The sequence below is a fragment of the Aspergillus lucknowensis genome (assembly GCF_044049455.1).
Source record: "Aspergillus lucknowensis strain CBS 449.75 chromosome Unknown BJX67scaffold_12, whole genome shotgun sequence".
Classification (NCBI taxonomy): Eukaryota; Fungi; Ascomycota; class Eurotiomycetes; order Eurotiales; family Aspergillaceae; genus Aspergillus; species Aspergillus lucknowensis.
In genome coordinates, this window is record NW_027263556.1 from 295,341 (window position 1) to 311,972 (window position 16,632).

General features: G+C 51.0%; 3 protein-coding genes across 3 annotated transcripts; 2 read left to right on the plus strand and 1 right to left on the minus strand.

Annotated features, from left to right (window-relative positions):
- Positions 1-3,714: 3,714 nt before the first annotated feature.
- On the plus strand, positions 3,715-6,810 carry BJX67DRAFT_387257 (leucine-rich repeat domain-containing protein; the record flags this gene model as incomplete). Its single annotated transcript, XM_071034196.1, has 2 exons — positions 3,715-3,756; positions 3,845-6,810. The coding sequence occupies 2 exons, from the start codon at positions 3,715-3,717 to the stop codon at positions 6,215-6,217; spliced, it is 2,415 nt and encodes an 804-aa protein (XP_070887783.1). The 3' UTR covers positions 6,218-6,810.
- A 1,717-nt stretch (positions 6,811-8,527) lies between these two features.
- Positions 8,528-9,929, plus strand: glcA (type 1 serine/threonine-protein phosphatase catalytic subunit GLC7; the record flags this gene model as incomplete). Its single annotated transcript, XM_071034197.1, has 4 exons — positions 8,528-8,704; positions 8,775-9,176; positions 9,338-9,637; positions 9,714-9,929. 4 exons carry the CDS (start codon positions 8,528-8,530, stop codon positions 9,807-9,809), a joined length of 975 nt encoding a protein of 324 aa, XP_070887784.1. The 3' UTR covers positions 9,810-9,929.
- Positions 9,930-11,461: 1,532 nt separating this feature from the next.
- Positions 11,462-15,566, minus strand: BJX67DRAFT_371159 (uncharacterized protein; the record flags this gene model as incomplete). Its single annotated transcript, XM_071031044.1, has 7 exons — positions 11,462-11,502; positions 11,595-11,894; positions 11,964-12,029; positions 12,124-12,163; positions 12,263-12,366; position 13,107; positions 13,428-15,566. The coding sequence occupies 7 exons, from the start codon at positions 15,564-15,566 to the stop codon at positions 11,462-11,464; spliced, it is 2,691 nt and encodes an 896-aa protein (XP_070887785.1).
- Positions 15,567-16,632: the final 1,066 nt, after the last annotated feature.

Here is a 16,632-nt window from a genome sequence, read left to right on the forward strand (position 1 = left end):
CCTTCCATATGCTCAGGTTGCACAAGGATTCGCGGCCGCCACCAACGGGAGACAATCTGAAGCTTGGGATTTCAATTAGGGCCGAAGGAAATCCAAGTGACCGCACAGACTCTGCAAGATGAAGGAACTGCTCTGTCAGAATAAGAGTCGAACAGGGATTCTTCCATCATGGTTTCGGAGTTTCCTGACGACCCCACGTACCACTCTACGGTCTCCGCTTCGACAACTCGAGGTCTGCGGGAAGGAGAAAGAGGGAAAGAGAAAGCCGCAGCAGATCCTTGAGTAGAAACGTGAGTATCACTCGCTTTTTCCCGCAGATTCGACGCCTGTCGAATTGATATTCATGAGTGGACACAACCTTGATGGGGATTTGCAAGCTTTCTCGCCTTCAGTAGTGTCGATCTATCAAGGACAAGGGCCACTCAGGATGAAGATTGATCGCAGATGTTCTCAGAGGTGATAGGACTCGAAGGGGGGATGCTAAAAGTCTTGGATTGGGATCAGGTGTCGGGGGAATGGGATGATTATCACCCATCAGTGGTCAAGTTGCTTTGCTTGGAATCCAAGTGCGGCCAACAACAAAGCTCTTTCGCCATGACGGATGCGCGAATCCTGCAAAGGAATGAAGGTTGAAGAGAGAATGAAAGAGGTTGCCCCTTCCACTTAGATGTTTGTGATCCCCGCGATTTGATGGGATTGGATTCTTTTTCCTGTTGTTCCTTGCACGAACCACATAATTTGGTTCTTGATATCAGACGAGAACGTTGTTGAGAGCGGGGTCAGAGAAATTTTTTGGTCGATTTTTTTGGCTCCCACTCCAGATGAGAGAGAGTCACGCTGGGAGACCCTGATGCGTTGATACCACTGAAAGAAGTAAGGAGTGAATCGTTCGAGACAGAGGTTGGGGTTGGCCTCTTTCACAATAGCTCCCTGTCGGGTGTTCACATCCCTTCAGAATGTTGAAATTTAATCCCTGCTTCTCAGACTTCGCTCGTTTCTTTCTGACTCCGCGGTTCCTGTCGCGTTCATGGGAGGAGGGGCATTCCGACCAACACGAGGCTTGCCAGTACCATCAGCCAACCGAGGCATGAGTCGATCCGGATGTCTTGGCTGGAGCGTTGATCATCAGGACATTAAGGGTATGTGGAAATGAAGAAGGGTGGGTGAAGAACCACGGAACCGACCTCGAACGACGGGAGATCCGTTTGAGGAGGAGGGGTGGGAAAGCTAAAAGGAATGTGGTGTGATGGCTCGGGAGACGGAGCGGTGTGATTGCAAAGATAGCATCGCGTCGCTGTCGCCAGAAAGGATTTGATTTTTACCGAGTCAAAACTCAGTTGCGCTGACCTGGACAGCCTTGCGATAGTCATTTGATGCAATCATCTCTTCTTATCAAGGCTGAAGGGGTTGCCAGCTCCACTTGAGCCTCCCGAGATTGCCTTTCTCGGTATTGATGGCTGATAGAGATGGAGGCCAGGAAACATGGCATCGCTTGGAATGAAGGCTCAGAGACAACGTCGACCGGAGCGGAGCGATCAGGAGGAGCAACAGGGGATCTGGACGAAAATAAGCGCTCTATTCTTGGGCCCGATCTTGCTGCAGTCGCTTCTTTCCGATTGAAGCTGACGCGCCGACTCCACGGTCCTTCTGGACTGCGTCTTTTGCGCGATACCGTTGGTGCATCTTGCCTTTGATGCTGGGTCTGTTATTTCTTTTGATGCAGCAAATCCTTCGCCTGGAGCCGCTTGAGGGAAGGCATCATGCAGACGCTCGGGCGCTGCTCGACTGGGAGTTGCTCAGTGGAATTTCAGGCGGGGCTGGCTCTGCAGTCTATCAGCTGCACGTTGGACAAGAAGCCCCCCGACCCACCCAATCAGGCCATGCCCTCCCCATGACCGGGCCGACTGACGCCTATATCGGTGGCTGTGGCAGGAAAGTTCCGGCTGAGGACACATTTCTGTCTCATCGTTCTTTGTCTCATCTGCATCATCCGCCAAAATCGATGTTTCAAGGGCTGAAAACCATGTCTTCCATGGATGTCTTGAGGGGAGACTGTGGTGGAAAGCATTCGGGATGCCTGTGTCAAGGGATCCGAAGCTCGACGCTCCACTTGCCGCCCAGAAGAATGGAGTGTCTTTCCAAGGTTGACACCTCCGCTCTGAAACCTCCAAATATTTGAGCATGTTTGACAACGTGCGGGGGTCCCAAGACCCAGAAAGGGATGCTCAGATTCAGAATCTTTTCTGTTCTGTCTGTTCCCGAAGACATCCTCAGGCTAATTCACCTCCAACCCCGCCAAGAAGCCCGCACACGGACTGTATCTGAGAGAGACGCTAGAGGAAGCAGGGGCCTTGTTGACAAGCTAAAATTGAAACGAAAACTCCCGCGCCCCTCCCATGGTAACCACGAGGTATCCAGAGTTCAGTGGCTGCGTCCCCAGCGTCGGGATACAGAAGGTTCATGTTATCCCAATTGTTTCAATTGTCTTGAATATCTTCCGTAGCCAGCCAGTTCCAGGGAAATAAGCACGCTCATGTAATGGACCAACTCACTGCAGACAGAAAGCATTCAATGCAGCATCGGAGGCTCCACCGACCGTACGAGACTGCCTGTTTCTCCGGTACATCAGATGAGAGGACATCGCGGGCGATAACACGACCCATGGATAGTATCAGCCCTCCCAATGAATGGGTGGATTCGCTCTGATATTACATGATAATAAATATCAAGCTGATCGTCGACTTCTCTCTGTCCCGTCTTTACTCCGGAGGAGCACTACAATCTGCTCGACTCGCATCTGCAGCCGTGATTGTTGAATCAGATCAAAGAACAGCGACCAAGTGCGATCTCGTATTATTCTTCGATGGTTGGGGCTCTCTTTTCCTTTCCCCCTCTCCATCGGCCCTTCAACGCCTCGTTTTGCTTCATTCTTCCCTGGTCTTTTAACCTCAGCTTCCAAGAGCAGCTAAACGCGCCTTCGTCTGTCGTTGCCCGCTTCCCACCCTGGGCGCTCAGAGTTGTCAAGGCCCCTCCTGCTCTCACCTGATTGATCACTGCGCCGCTGCACATCCGCACATCCCTTCTCCACCCCTCCCTCCCTGCCATCACTATCTGCATCCTCTTCCTCCGTTGCGACACTCCGAGGCGCCACTGCCCACGACTTGCATAGTACATATTACTAGCTTCCCCCCGGTTCTTTTTTTTGCCCTCCTCCGTCTCTTCTCCCTATCTTCTCCTTTTTTGGAGTCGACCTCAAGTTCAACACTCCTCTTTCGTTTCGGGGTTTGTCCAGGCGACACCCCTTTCACAATCAGAATAGAGAAGCATTTCTTTTCTCTTCTTCCTTTATTCTTTTCCTTTCTCTGGAATTTCTCAGGTATGGAAACATAAGTGATTGGGTTGTAGTGGCGGTCACGTCCTTGGATCCGCACACCTTTTGTTTATCGTCAACCCCCCTTCACCTAAACACCTCAAAAATCCTGCCCCTTTACTCTTGACTTCGTTTATGAAGCCTTTGCATGCGCTGTACTCAATTTGTCCTTGACGAAGTGATTTACTAATGATATTGGCTGTCCAGGTTGCTTTGCCTCCCAGTTTTTCTCGCCTACCTGCCATCAAGATGTTGACCTGTCTTTCCGACTCTATGAGTGCTTGAGCGTGATACCCAGAATTCACCCGATATAACCTTGTCTTGCGAGGCAACAAATTTCCGTAATGGAGAAACTGAACACTGCCGATGGACAGCTTTTCATCAAGGTTAGCATAATCATGCCAGACTCCAATACCGGACCCCCATCGCGACCCCCCGACTTCTTTCGTTTGCTGACTCTGTACTCTCTTCTAGAACCTCGCCAGTTTCGTACGGACCCATGAGAAGGCACTTGCCAATGCGCTCCAGCTGAAGCGTCAACCTACCAAAAATGGGATCTCGCAGTCGGGGTCGGGCTCGACCTCCTCTACCCTCGCGGCCGCTTTGTCCTTCGGGGCTCTGAAATTCACATCGCAGAGTGTCAAGCCCGCGAAACTTACCCTCACTCCTCATCACCTCTTTTATCTTCTCTCCCGCTTTGAGGAGATCCCTATCCCCGTGGGCCCGATGAATGTGAGGCTGGAGAACATCCATACAGATGTGTCGCAATCCTACGTCTCGTTCCTGAATAAGCCGACGAGGTCGAAAGGTGACAGAGACTCGATTCACTCTGTGTCTAGTGTCCGTAGTGTCATGTCTGGTATGAGTACCCTCTGGTCCTCATTCGGGTTGGGGTCCAAGGATTCTTCCTCCAAATCCGAGAAAGCCAAGGCTGCTTTAGAAGCGGATATAAAATACCTATATTCTGCCTTCACCAAGATCCCATGTCTGCGTTTAGCCCCTGACCGTCGCGCCCGCCTGATCCGCGGCTACGAAGAATTTCCCTTTGACACCGCGGTTCCTCTGCATTCGTTCAAAAACTTGAGCGCGCTAGAAATTATCGATATAGACTTCCGCTCGTTCTACGGCTGGGACCGTCTCTCCGAGCAATTACGGACTTTGACTTTGAAGAGGGCGAACATTGAAGATCCGGCGGACTTGCTAACGGGTATCGTCTTGGATGACATTGATAAACGTCGTCGACGATCTTCGAAATATCAGAACTCACCTGTTCTAGGGTGGAGCGGGAACACCAACCCCCAACCGGTCAGCAGACATGAACCACACGGTTCCATCTCCGCTCCTGGTTCTCCGGTCGCAGACAACGCGCTTGGGACAAGTGCTAGCCCGCAAGCAGCATCTATGATCAGATTAGCTTCCGAAGGCTCAAAACCCCGCCCACGTGCTGGGAGCATCTCTCCTTCGCGTCCAGAGAGCTCAAAGCACTCCACGTATCGTCATAGCAGGGGTCATTCTTCCCGAATAAAGAGGACCGGATCAGGAAGCTCAAATTCAAGTGAAAATTCAGGATATCGTACTGGAAGCTCTTCGAACCTGCTAGCCACTGTCCTTCCTCCCTCCAAATGGCGATTCCTTAGACACTTAGGTCTTGCCGACAATTCTCTTACGTCTGTTTCTGCTACGGGCTTAGCTCCAGTCGCGAACACATTGCATTCCCTGGACCTATCAAACAACCTATTCACCGAGGTTCCCGACAGTCTCGCGTCCTTGGTTGCCTTGCGGGCGTTGAACCTGTCGAATTGCATGATAGAATCTCTCCATTCCCTGTCTCGCAACCCTCTCCCCGCCATTACTGCCCTCAACCTGAGGGCCAACCGCCTTCGATCCCTCGCAGGCATCGAGCGGCTCCTGTCCCTCGAACGGTTAGACCTCCGCGATAATAAGCTCTCCGACCCCACTGAGATTGCCCGGCTAACCAGTCTCCCTGAAATACGAGAGATCTGGGTGGCGGGAAATCCGTTTGTGAAGACTCATTCTAACTACCGCATTGTGATCTTCAATCTGTTCCGTCGAACTCCCGGGTATTCGGAAGATATGATTATCGATGGTTCCGGACCCGGATATACCGAACGGAAGCAGCTAGTCGAGAGAGTTGCAGAACCAGACGTTGTCCCCGTCATTCGATCCATCGCTGCGGATAACTCCACTCTTGTCGCCAAACCATCTATTCCCCATACAACTGGTACCTCGACTATCCGACTGAGTCAGGATGTCGACATCCTGCGAGTAGAACGCCCGGTCGACGAACGTGGCGTTGGAACGGGCCGCAAGAGGAAGAGTCACCGGAGGAGGATTGTTGACCCATCTGGAACGCTATCTACTGATGGCGATAAAGATTCAGGTGCGGCGGTACCTCTTGTCTTTCCTGCTCAAGATCACCAGCTACCTGATGATCCGTTTGTTTCGTCACCCACCGACACTCAATGGAAATCTGATGGTGGACCTCAGGCCGGACCCCCTAAACCCTCAAGCGCCGGAGCGGTTAACAGGAACCAGGACGCCCCTGCGGTCTCCGAAAGCGACATCCTCGCTTTACAACGCACACTACAGAGTCTTGAGTGGGATGTTGAAGGAGATTTCCAGAAACAACAGCTCGCTGCTCTTCAGCAAGAACTCGGCAGTAGCTTCCTCGCAGCACTGCGGGACCAAGCCTGGAACCATCCACAGATGAATATTACCATCGCTCGTACGGGCACCAACATTAGCGAATCGGCTCGACTGTCTCCCGAGTCCTTGACAAGGGCTAACAGCCAGCCAATCCTGAGCGGCGGCCGTCCCATTCTTTAGGATGGCCATGTACCCGTTCTCCATCATTCCTCGTCGCAACATTCCCTCTCACCTTACGCTGCAGGTTGACGGATCGAACCATTCCACGAACCGCAAATCAAAAGAGAATCTTTAGACAAAAGTAGTGTTTCTGCTTTGATTGGTTTCCGAGCCATACGGCGGCATTATTCTCGCAATAATCGACTATCTGCAAGAAAATACCGCAATGGCTTGTTGAACTGCATTGTTCATGGCGTTGTGTGATCTCGAGAGATCACAGGCCGGATGTCTGATCTCTTTCTGCTTTTCTTCCTCATATCTTTTTCCTCGCCCTACTCCTTCATATCTTTTTTCCTCGCCCTACTCCTCTTCTTCCCACTTCCATACTACACATATCCCTCAGTCGAATATATTCGGCACTCCACACCAGAGACTGCTGAGTCTCTTCTTTAGACTGATTGTATTTTATTGGCAAAAGGCTCGGTGTCGACGGCGTATTTGGGATGATTTGAACTTTCGTGTCTTTTCGGCCTCATTGTTGAGTTTCTTGATATTCAAGATGTCGTGATACCTTGTTCTGCCGGGTTTGTCCTTGTTTCCTTCATCCCTTCAATCCCTTTCTGATTATGATGTGACGAGGATCTGATGCATGTTGAGATGTCATTGATTCATGCCATTGTCACAGGAGTGTATAATCTTATGCTCTTTTGGGCGGATTCTCGGTTTTCTTCGCTTTCGGCTTCCTGACGAATTTCGGCCTCCATGCATGAGACGTTGTGACGAGTCACCATTCTGGTCCGCAGATAGTTGAATGCAATGCGCGTTGGGGCGCTCTGGCATCCATTAATCGGGGAGAGCAAGGAGTCGCTGTAGCCTGTGCCGTGTGAGTTTAATTAATGTTTGTGAGCCAAAGTCAAAGCTGATGTCCCAGTGGCTACCTTGGTAGGCAGGGAGGAATTGGGTTCTGGTGAGTGCCCTCCCCGCAGTTGAAGGCTGCACCGCGCCCAGACTACGAGCAGTCGTATGGATAGTATACCAAGTAGATGAGAATATGTCGTGAACTATGATGAGAGTGAGAAGCGGCGTCCCTCCTTATCAGAGGAAGTTGGGCATGGTTCCAAGTTCCCGGCTCAGCCCAGACCTGTATTCTTCGGTAATATTACATCTGCCTTTATTTATAGCGCCTGACCGCTTTTGTCTGCAACCACTAGAATCCCATGAACCGGCCCCAAGCGCCGAGCGCGTAATCTTCACAGTCCCAGCCGTACACCAAGCGCGGTCTGTTGTCTCCGTTTCGTTTTCTTCGCCAGTCAAGTTTTTCTCAGCTTCTCAGCTGAAAGTCGTCCACTCAAGGCTCCTCTCCCTTTGCTTCGGTCGCGTTTCTTGGTGTCTCCTCAACCCTTCGTCTTCTTCGCTGTCTCCGACTTCTCGCCTTGTCTGTAGCTCAGATCTTCGTCACTGTACACTCCGTGCAACTCGCTGGATTCAACTCGTGCTTGGTCGGCAAACAGATCCCTTGATTGCCCATCCATCACATCCCCTTCCACCGACCTGTACTTCTTTCCCTCCTCCACTGCCCTCGCGCCACCAAGATCTGTCCCTTGACCAAGTTCATATCTCTTTTTTGACGCTTGAATCTCCTCTGTTGGACTTCATCTCGTGTCCTTTCTCAACTCCGTCCCCAGCAACACAAAACCTCTCCCGCCGCTTCGTGGGCCCTTTTTCGCTCCCTCTGCTCCCCCCACGGCCAGCCGAGACCTGCCTGAATTATCCGCCTTCACGTCGGTGTCTCTCCGGAGCCGCATCGCACTGTGCTATCAACGCGCTCCATCACCAGCTCGCGTGCTTCTCTTGGTATCCGAATTATCGCACTTCGCGCAGAGTTCGACTCCCTCGCCAGCTTCCTTCCCCTCCTCACCTCTCCTGGGCCGTTCGGCCTCCTCCCTCCGCTCGAGCTCGACTCTCACCAGATCCTGTTTTGTAAGCAACATCCGCACCTCTCGCTCCCTCTCCCTATCTCGTCATCAACCGTTGATGAAAATTTCATTGGCGCATTGTGCACGCGTCTTGCTGGACTATATTCCAATTTTTGCACTCTTTGCCTCCCTTTGTCGGACTCTCAAGGACGTTTCTGACCTTCTCTTCTTGTTGTGACAGTCCATAGGCGCCGCGTCATCCATCATACTGAACCGATCGCTCCGTTAGCCACACTTCGACTTCTTTCTTTTCTCGTCGTCGGACGCCTGTTTAATTAACCTCTTTTCTTCATTTCTCTTTCCCTTTCCTTTCTCTGTTTCTTCTGCTTCCGTCCCTCGTTGGGTTTGATACGACATGGCCGATCAGGACGTGGATCTGGATTCTATCATTGACAGACTGCTGGAGGTGAGGGGCAGCCGACCCGGCAAGCAGGTTCAGCTTTTGGAATCGGAGATTCGCTATCTTTGCACGAAGGCGAGGGAGATCTTCATCTCCCAACCTATCCTGCTCGAGTTGGAGGCACCGATCAAGGTAATACTGCTCCCACTCGATGCCTTGATCCTATCGCCGGACCTGCAGGCTAACAGGATTACTTTGCTAGATTTGCGGTGATATCCACGGCCAATACTACGATTTGCTCCGCCTTTTCGAATACGGCGGCTTCCCACCAGAGGCCAATTACCTCTTCCTTGGAGACTACGTCGACCGTGGCAAGCAGTCCCTCGAGACCATCTGTCTCCTCCTTGCATACAAGATCAAATACCCAGAGAATTTCTTTGTCTTGCGTGGAAACCACGAATGCGCCTCTATCAACCGTATCTATGGTTTTTACGATGAATGCAAACGAAGGTATAACATCAAGTTGTGGAAGACGTTCACAGACTGCTTCAACTGCCTGCCTATCGCCGCAATTATCGACGAGAAGATCTTCACCATGCACGGTGGTTTGAGCCCCGATCTTAACTCTATGGAGCAGATCCGCCGTGTCATGCGTCCCACTGATGTAAGTCTCGGATTTGCTTTTCTTTCCCCTCCTCCCCTTCTTAGCTCCCGGTCAGACAAAGAGAGTCCCTATCCCGGTCGAACCGTGCTCCAGGGATACATCAAATCATCATCTGGCCGAGCTCCACAAAGCTCATGGCTTTGATAGGCTGACTGGTATAGATTCCCGACTGTGGCCTCTTGTGTGACCTTCTATGGTCCGACCCCGATAAAGATATCACGGGCTGGAGCGAAAATGACCGAGGTGTCTCATTCACATTTGGACCTGATGTCGTATCGCGATTCCTACAGAAGCATGATATGGACCTGATATGTCGTGCACACCAAGTTGTTGAAGATGGCTACGAGTTCTTTTCAAAGCGACAACTAGTCACGCTCTTTAGCGCTCCGAACTACTGCGGAGAGTTTGATAATGCTGGTGCAATGATGAGTGTGGATGAGAGTTTATTGTGCTCTTTCCAGGTATGTTTTGTTCTCTTGAGGGAACCCCTTAAGTACTTCCGGGTGAATAGCGACTGACGTTTCTCGTGTTCGCCAGATTCTGAAACCAGCAGAGAAGAAACCAAAGTACGTCTACGGGGGCATGAGCCAAGGCCGACCCACCACTCCTCCGCGAAAGCAAAAGAAGAAGTAAGCATACGAGCTTTTCCATGTGCAGCAGGTTCGGGCGGAGATAGAAACGTCATATATCCACGTTACGTCAATACACGAGAGACTCAACACCCCACGATATCGATGTCCTTTGCGTTAGACGGTCGAAAGTATCGGCCCAATTCGACGTCTCAAGTGAACTCCACGACATGCAGAGAATCGCCACAATTTTCTCGCTGCATTCCAAGCTCCAGCGACTGCGATACGACTTGTTTGCGCTGAATGTGTTCTATTTCTATACGGAAGGTACTTTGTGCTCCCAGTAGGGGTTGGTGTTTTCCCGCTTCTTATCTTCTCTCTTCCACCTCTTCTTCCGCAACCTTCCGTGTTTTCTCTTTCTCTCGTTCATCTCTTCCTCCTCGACCTCATTTTGCGTCGTGTTTATCTGAATCCGTTTGGCAGAGGGAGGGAAAGCGACGGCTGCATCTGGTGTTCTTCTTCTCCTTCTCCTTCTTCCTTCTGTGCTCTGCTGCTCATCTTTGTGCTCCATTCCTGTTTTCGCCCTGTTCCGCCTCTTTTAATTCCGCTTGAACCCCTCCTGTGAGTGTAATGCCAGACAGACAAACGCCGACACAGCTCCTCCGTGTCCTTGGAATGTGTACCAAGATTCTCAGCCCGCGCTTAATCTCGATCATGATATGGCCATGTTCACGGCCGCCTTGGGTAATTGCTCACGCGACACTGTCTCTATAATACGATCCGTCCTTAGCATCTCAGACTTACGACAGGTAATTTCCCAAATCAGGACGACTGCCATGGTCAATTTACTAGCGCATTGTTTAATTAAATGCATACATACACATGCATGAATGCACACGTCAATTCCTTTCCTTTCTTTCCCCTTTCGCAAGAAATATCTCTACCCTCACCCCACTCTCAAATGAATCGTGACCCCGAGGCTATGAGTCTAAGACAGTAGTGCTCGTACTACTGCGATGTCAAGCCCTACCCCTCCTCCGAACATTACATCGGAAATGGATCACGCTCTATCCAGGTTTCGGATTCAAGACGTCAACCTCAACTCCCAACCCAACCAAGCCGATTGTTGACTCCTGACGGTGGCTTCTCCGGAGAGTCAGGGGAAATGAAGAATGATAATTACGGGAATACCAAAGAAGGGTCCATATGAAGTTAGTCAGTTTCCTTCCGGCCTCGTCGTATTGCGTTGCATTTAGATTCGATATCTCAGGTATATACACATCTAGGGTGTTTGGTAGGCATGTGAGTACCGCTGAAGAATGGTAAAATTTTAAATCTAGATTAAATACTGGCTTTTTTTTTTTTTTGTTTTCTTGTTTAGAAGATCTTTGATCGTTTTGGTATGGGGCCCATGAGTAGCTAGGTAGCTCGCTGGTTTCCTGAGCTGCTCGTTTAAACATCCTGATTGGCAAGTCTGGGAAATAGAAAAGGTATGATGGGTGCGATTATCAGGTCCATTCTGCTTAGAAGCGAGATACGGATGCTGGATTGGCATTGGCACTGAGATCAAGATTGGGAGTCTCGGAGAACTACAATAGAGGGGTTGAATTGATGGGGATGATAGGTGACTTCGTGGGTTGTGGGTGGTGAGAAGGGAGACGTCGAACTCCGGGGATAGCATCGACGGGGGAGGAGGAGAGTTAAGCAGATAGCCATTTAGACATATTGAGAGAGCCACCTGATACCCTCACCGTATCCTAGATGAAAAGCAGAAAGACTAATATTAGCCACTAGTCATTCCTCACTCGATCTGCGTGGATAAGAAAATGAACTAAGGTGGAAAACTCACCCTGCCTCAGTACAACACTGCACATGAACACCTCAATGGGCCGGATGCCCTCGAGAGGCACCTTCCCCTTACCCGTTGTCTGGTACAAGCCAAGTTGATGTCGAAGCTCATCTTCGCTCACAGCATCGGGGTGGTCGATCTTGTTTCCGAGGACGAGGAAGGGAACCTTGGAGAGTTCTTCCATGGCGAGAAGAGCATCGAGCTCAGCCTTCGATTCGGGGAATCGCTCGAGATCCTTGGCATCGACAAGGAAGACGATGCCGCTCACTTCGGGGAAGTAGTCTTTCCAGAGACGCCGGGCTGTTGCGCGAACCCCATTGCGTTAATATTTCCGTGACTGTGTGTGATTCGGGAAGGGATAAATCCCACCTTGCTGGTGACCACCGAGGTCAAAGGTCGTGAAACGGTTGTTTCCAATGACGAGTTCCTCGGATGCTATGCGATTCCGAATTAGTTTCCAGATCCAGCTTTCTATTCCAGTCTGGTATTTTGCATTCGCCGTGCCAGATTAGCGCTCGGGGTAACGTACTGGGATGAGCGGTGGGTTGAAGGATGGCAACTCGGTCGTTCTGGAAGCCGTCTCGTTAGCCTTTGTTCTTCACCCCTGATTCACGGGTCGTCCAATCGAGGGTCACAATCCACAATCCATAAGGAGCGTCTCAACATACCTTCAACATGTGCAAAAGCGTCGTTTTTCCGGCATTATCGAGTCCCAGGAACAGGAGCTTAGCATGCTTGTTGAGCAAGCCAAGGGATGCGAGGACGTCGTAGACTAAGTCAAACAGTCAGTCAGTAAGGCATCGGTAACCAGAAATATCAACAAGGACTGCGCAGAAAAAGGCCCAGGGAGTGGGAATTTGGACATCGATAGACAGCGACGTGTCGGGGCCAGGCCAGGTTTTGATGCAGGCAACGGAAGATAAGGCGAAATCCAGCGCCTACTTACACCAGTTGATGATCCACATAATGCAATCGACTAAGACGGTGTCAAAGAACCTTGCAAGATGCGAGAATAGAAGGTAATGAAAGGTTGGAGTTGTTGATGCTGCACTGGTTAGCAAAGAGGCAAGATCAAGACAGGCCAAAAGGTGAGTTGAGTGAGTGGCTTGGATTCTCAAATCACTTGAATTAAGAACTGTAATAGGTTTAGTGAACTTTATTATTTGACCTATAATAAGTTAGTAAATCATTCACTGCTGATTAATTGGTGGATTTCCATGTTCAGTTAGTTATGCTCTTCTTCACACAACCCTTCACATGACCACTTAATGCAAGCCAGTGTTGGCTGAGCCGAGCACCTAACCCAACACAGGCGCCAGCCAGTCAGCCACACTTCTGCTCCTCTGCGGCAGTAGTAGTGATCTCATGTTTTTATTTGTATTTGTATTCAGCTCTCGAGCTATGCAACCAGGTTCTACAACCTCAAAACCAAAGCAAGGGGGTATACTACTCCGTATGAACCGCCTCCATGCGAAAAAAAACAACCAGCAAACCCAGAAGACGAAGTCATACACTAAACCCGGTAATGGTAAAAATGGGAAGAAAACAAAAAGATGTTCAAAGAAACTTGAAGGAAGAGCGACCGACCTGTAAATGCAGACACAGGACCTTCCCGAAGTCAAAAGGTAAAGAAAAAAAAAAAGGTGAAAAGAAAGACGTTGGACTCGTTGGTAGATGTAGGGTAAGGGAACTCGTAAGACGTGTTCAGGGCGTACCAATCGAAGAAACAGGGTACAGAGTCATCCAAGTATATACAAGAAGATGCAGATGAATTCTTTCCCCGTCGAGAAAAAGTTATTAGACGGATAGGACAAGCTGAGAGCTTTCCCCAACGCCAAATGCCCTAGTCCTCTCAGCGACCTCGAGGCCAAGCTCCTTCATGCGTTCAGCGCCTTTTCCGGGAATAGGGCGCCGCTCCATCTGCTCCTTGGCAGCTTTGCGGCAGTGTTGGCGCCAGAACTTTTCCTTGCGTTTCTGGCGCTTCTTTTCTAGGCCCTCAACAATATCGACAGGACCTCGGGTATGGATCTCATGAGTACGAGAAGATTCACGCTCGTGGGACTCTTGTATTGGGAGTATGCCCGACCAACGATAGGAGTTCTCCATAGCAAAGAAGGGGTTTGGTGTCCGAGGTAACGACTTCGTTCGAGTCATCGTAGGGCGCTGGACTAATTCGCTTATGTTGAGCCCATGGCGGAATCTGGGAACCCCAGTGACATCTCTCTTTTCTTCTGCGGACGACTTAAGATTCGCCGGTGGTGGCGGGGAACGGAGGCGCCTGGGCGATGTTCTACCACTTCGGCGCGGCGGCGGCGATATCATTCTTTTTGGAGAATGGTGAGGGGAGGCCCTGTGGGACTGCTCCCCACCTGACCGCCCTCGAGGTCCATCATCGAGCACTAGAGACGCCTTGACTTCCTCATCATCGACCTCATCGTCCTCAACGTCCGAGGTAGGGAAGCTAGGATCAATGTCTTGAGGAATGACGACTTGTTTCGAAAGACGGCGTTGCTCGAGACACGATTTGTAGGCAGCTTCCAAAGGTCGATCCTCATCCAATGTTCCACACACGAAGTCGGTACTGTCCGGCAAGTCTGGGGTGCCAGGGCGCATCTTGGGGATCTTGATTGGCCGGCCGGTATTCTTCGAAGTAAGGCCTGGCGGCCAGTTCCGACGCGGATGTTCTTCATTTATCGAGTCAAAAGACATCGCTAAGTCCCGACGGCTGAACGCGAAGCGAGTGGTTTCGAGAGGACTGGTAGCTGCAGTCGTACTAGCAGGGGCCCAAAACTCGTACTCGGACCCCCCGTCGCTTTCATCCGAATCAGCGAAGCCAGCTTCGTTATCAGACTCGTTTCCATCATCCTCATCGGACGAGAAGTCATGTAGGGTGGAAGAATCGTCGGGAAGGTCGGCGTCATCATCGTCCTCTTCCAGAGCCTCTTCTTCTGCCTCCTCGGCAAGCTTTCTGATTGCGTTTTCCTTTTTCATGCAGTCGTTGAGAGTGATCTTCTCCTTGTAGTCGCCAGCCTTGGTGACCCATTCGGCATCCTCCTCGAAGGAGCTTGCAAACTCATGAAACCGTGTGGCCTCTGAATCTTCAAATTTGCCCAAGCCTCGAGTGGGGACTCCTCTTTGAGCTTCGGGTGCGTCCGCTCCTCTATGTGCAGGCTTCTGCTCCTGAGGTACGCTGACCCCAACCGGTACGTCCTTCTCGGGTGAGGCCTTGCGCGCAAAGGGAGCAGGAGACCCACGAGGGCGAACCCGTAAAGCACATCCCCGAGTGGGAGAACGGTCCCTCCGGGACTCAGGGTCCCTTGCAGGGCACACGAAAGTGAGGGTCGTTTTGCGTTTGGGAGCTGCTTGGTTGTCATCACTTCGAGACTCTGTCCGTTGTGGTGTTGGGGGCTGTGATTTCTGATCATTGTCTTTGCGTCCGCAGGCAAAACTAATGCATCTTTTGCGGCCAAGGTTTGCTTCGACAACTGACTCCCCACCGCCAGCGTCTAGTTCTTTGGCGTTGTTGCCTACCAAGGGAGGTTTGCTGGTCAACCGAGAAGGAAGCGGCGGACTCGAGGTGTGAGACAATGATGGGCTCGTCAGGCCACCATCGCTGGTCAACTCCGCGGTTGATATGCCGCTTATGTTGCCGTATGAATATGATCGGTAGAAAGGATGTTCGTGAGAGGAGGCATGTTGATCAGTAGGGTGGAGGATAGGGCTGCTCTTCAGAGCACGGGTGAGGAGGGATTCTTTTTTGGCGGCCATGTTGTTGGAAGCCTTGACGTAGACAACGCCATCATCCGTGGCCACTGGCGAGGTGCTCAGGAATTGATGGTCAGGAGGTTCGTCAAGGTCCTCAGCCATGTCGTTCGTGTGGTCTGTAGGTTTTGACTGATGTGGTAAGAGCAACATCTTCAACAGGTGGTGTATCGAAGAGAAAGGCCGTTCACCGCCGAGTAGATGCACCATGGTTTTCGAGATTGAGAGAGAATCATGGAGAACAAGAATGAGTGAGGTCGAGGTAGGGAGGAAGAAAGGTGTTGAGAGGGAGACGTCTTATATGGAGTCGTAAGTGGCGATGGGTTGGAAGAAGAGCAACTCTCAAGATTGATCAAGAGTGATCGAGCCAGAGTACTGCAGAAAGTAATGTCCAAAGGAGGACGAGAGTGATCATAATATAAAACGCATGGTGGCGGAGGTATAGGTGATATATGGAATGTTGAGTGAGAATAGGTGGGAGAGAAGGGCAGGGCAGATGCAGCCAAGAACAAAAGGAATTTCACGCCTTCTTCAATGGGTGGCAGCTCCAGGAGCGCCAGAAGAAGACGCGCCTTGTGAGACTGGAGCAGTAAGAAGTGAGTTGGCAGGTGAAGAAGATCAAGGTTCGGTGGAGGAGAGGAGGAATGCAGAGAAGAAGATCGGAAAATCGAAAAAGAAATAAGGGACTCACTAGCTGCGTTGGAGTGGGAGGGGGGGCCTGTTCGGTGGTGTGGTGTGGGTTTCCATGCAAAGCTCAAATCCTAAAATAAAATCGCAAAATTCCCAAAACGATTATTCTTTCTGATTTTTAATGGTATTGTAAGTTGGTACGAACAGCGTACAGGCGTCAGGGCGCTGTGACCGAGACTTCGCTGCAGCCGATCGCCACCGCCGGGGTCGGCGCTGGCGCTGGCAAAGACTGCAGTGACAGCCAAGGATGCAACAACACCGTTGCTGGGATTCGTGACGCTTGGTCCAATCAGCCCGCCCAAGCCACGATCCACACTGGCGGGCACGTTTCCCTGTTGCCCAAATCCATGCATGATTTGCTTCGAATCGGTTCCTGCGGCTGTCTGTGACGTCGGCCTCTTTTTCCTGGAAGAGAGCCTTGTCAAGGGTTCAAGGTCAAGGGTTTAAGGTGACAGGGATTGAAAGGGCCAGAAGCAGCTGTCAAGGAATTCTTGAAAGGACGGTTTCCATGACTTGTTTCTTTCAGGTGTCGGGACCAGACTGGTTCGGTCCCGAACAATCGTCACCGCTGCCTCTTCGAAAAATC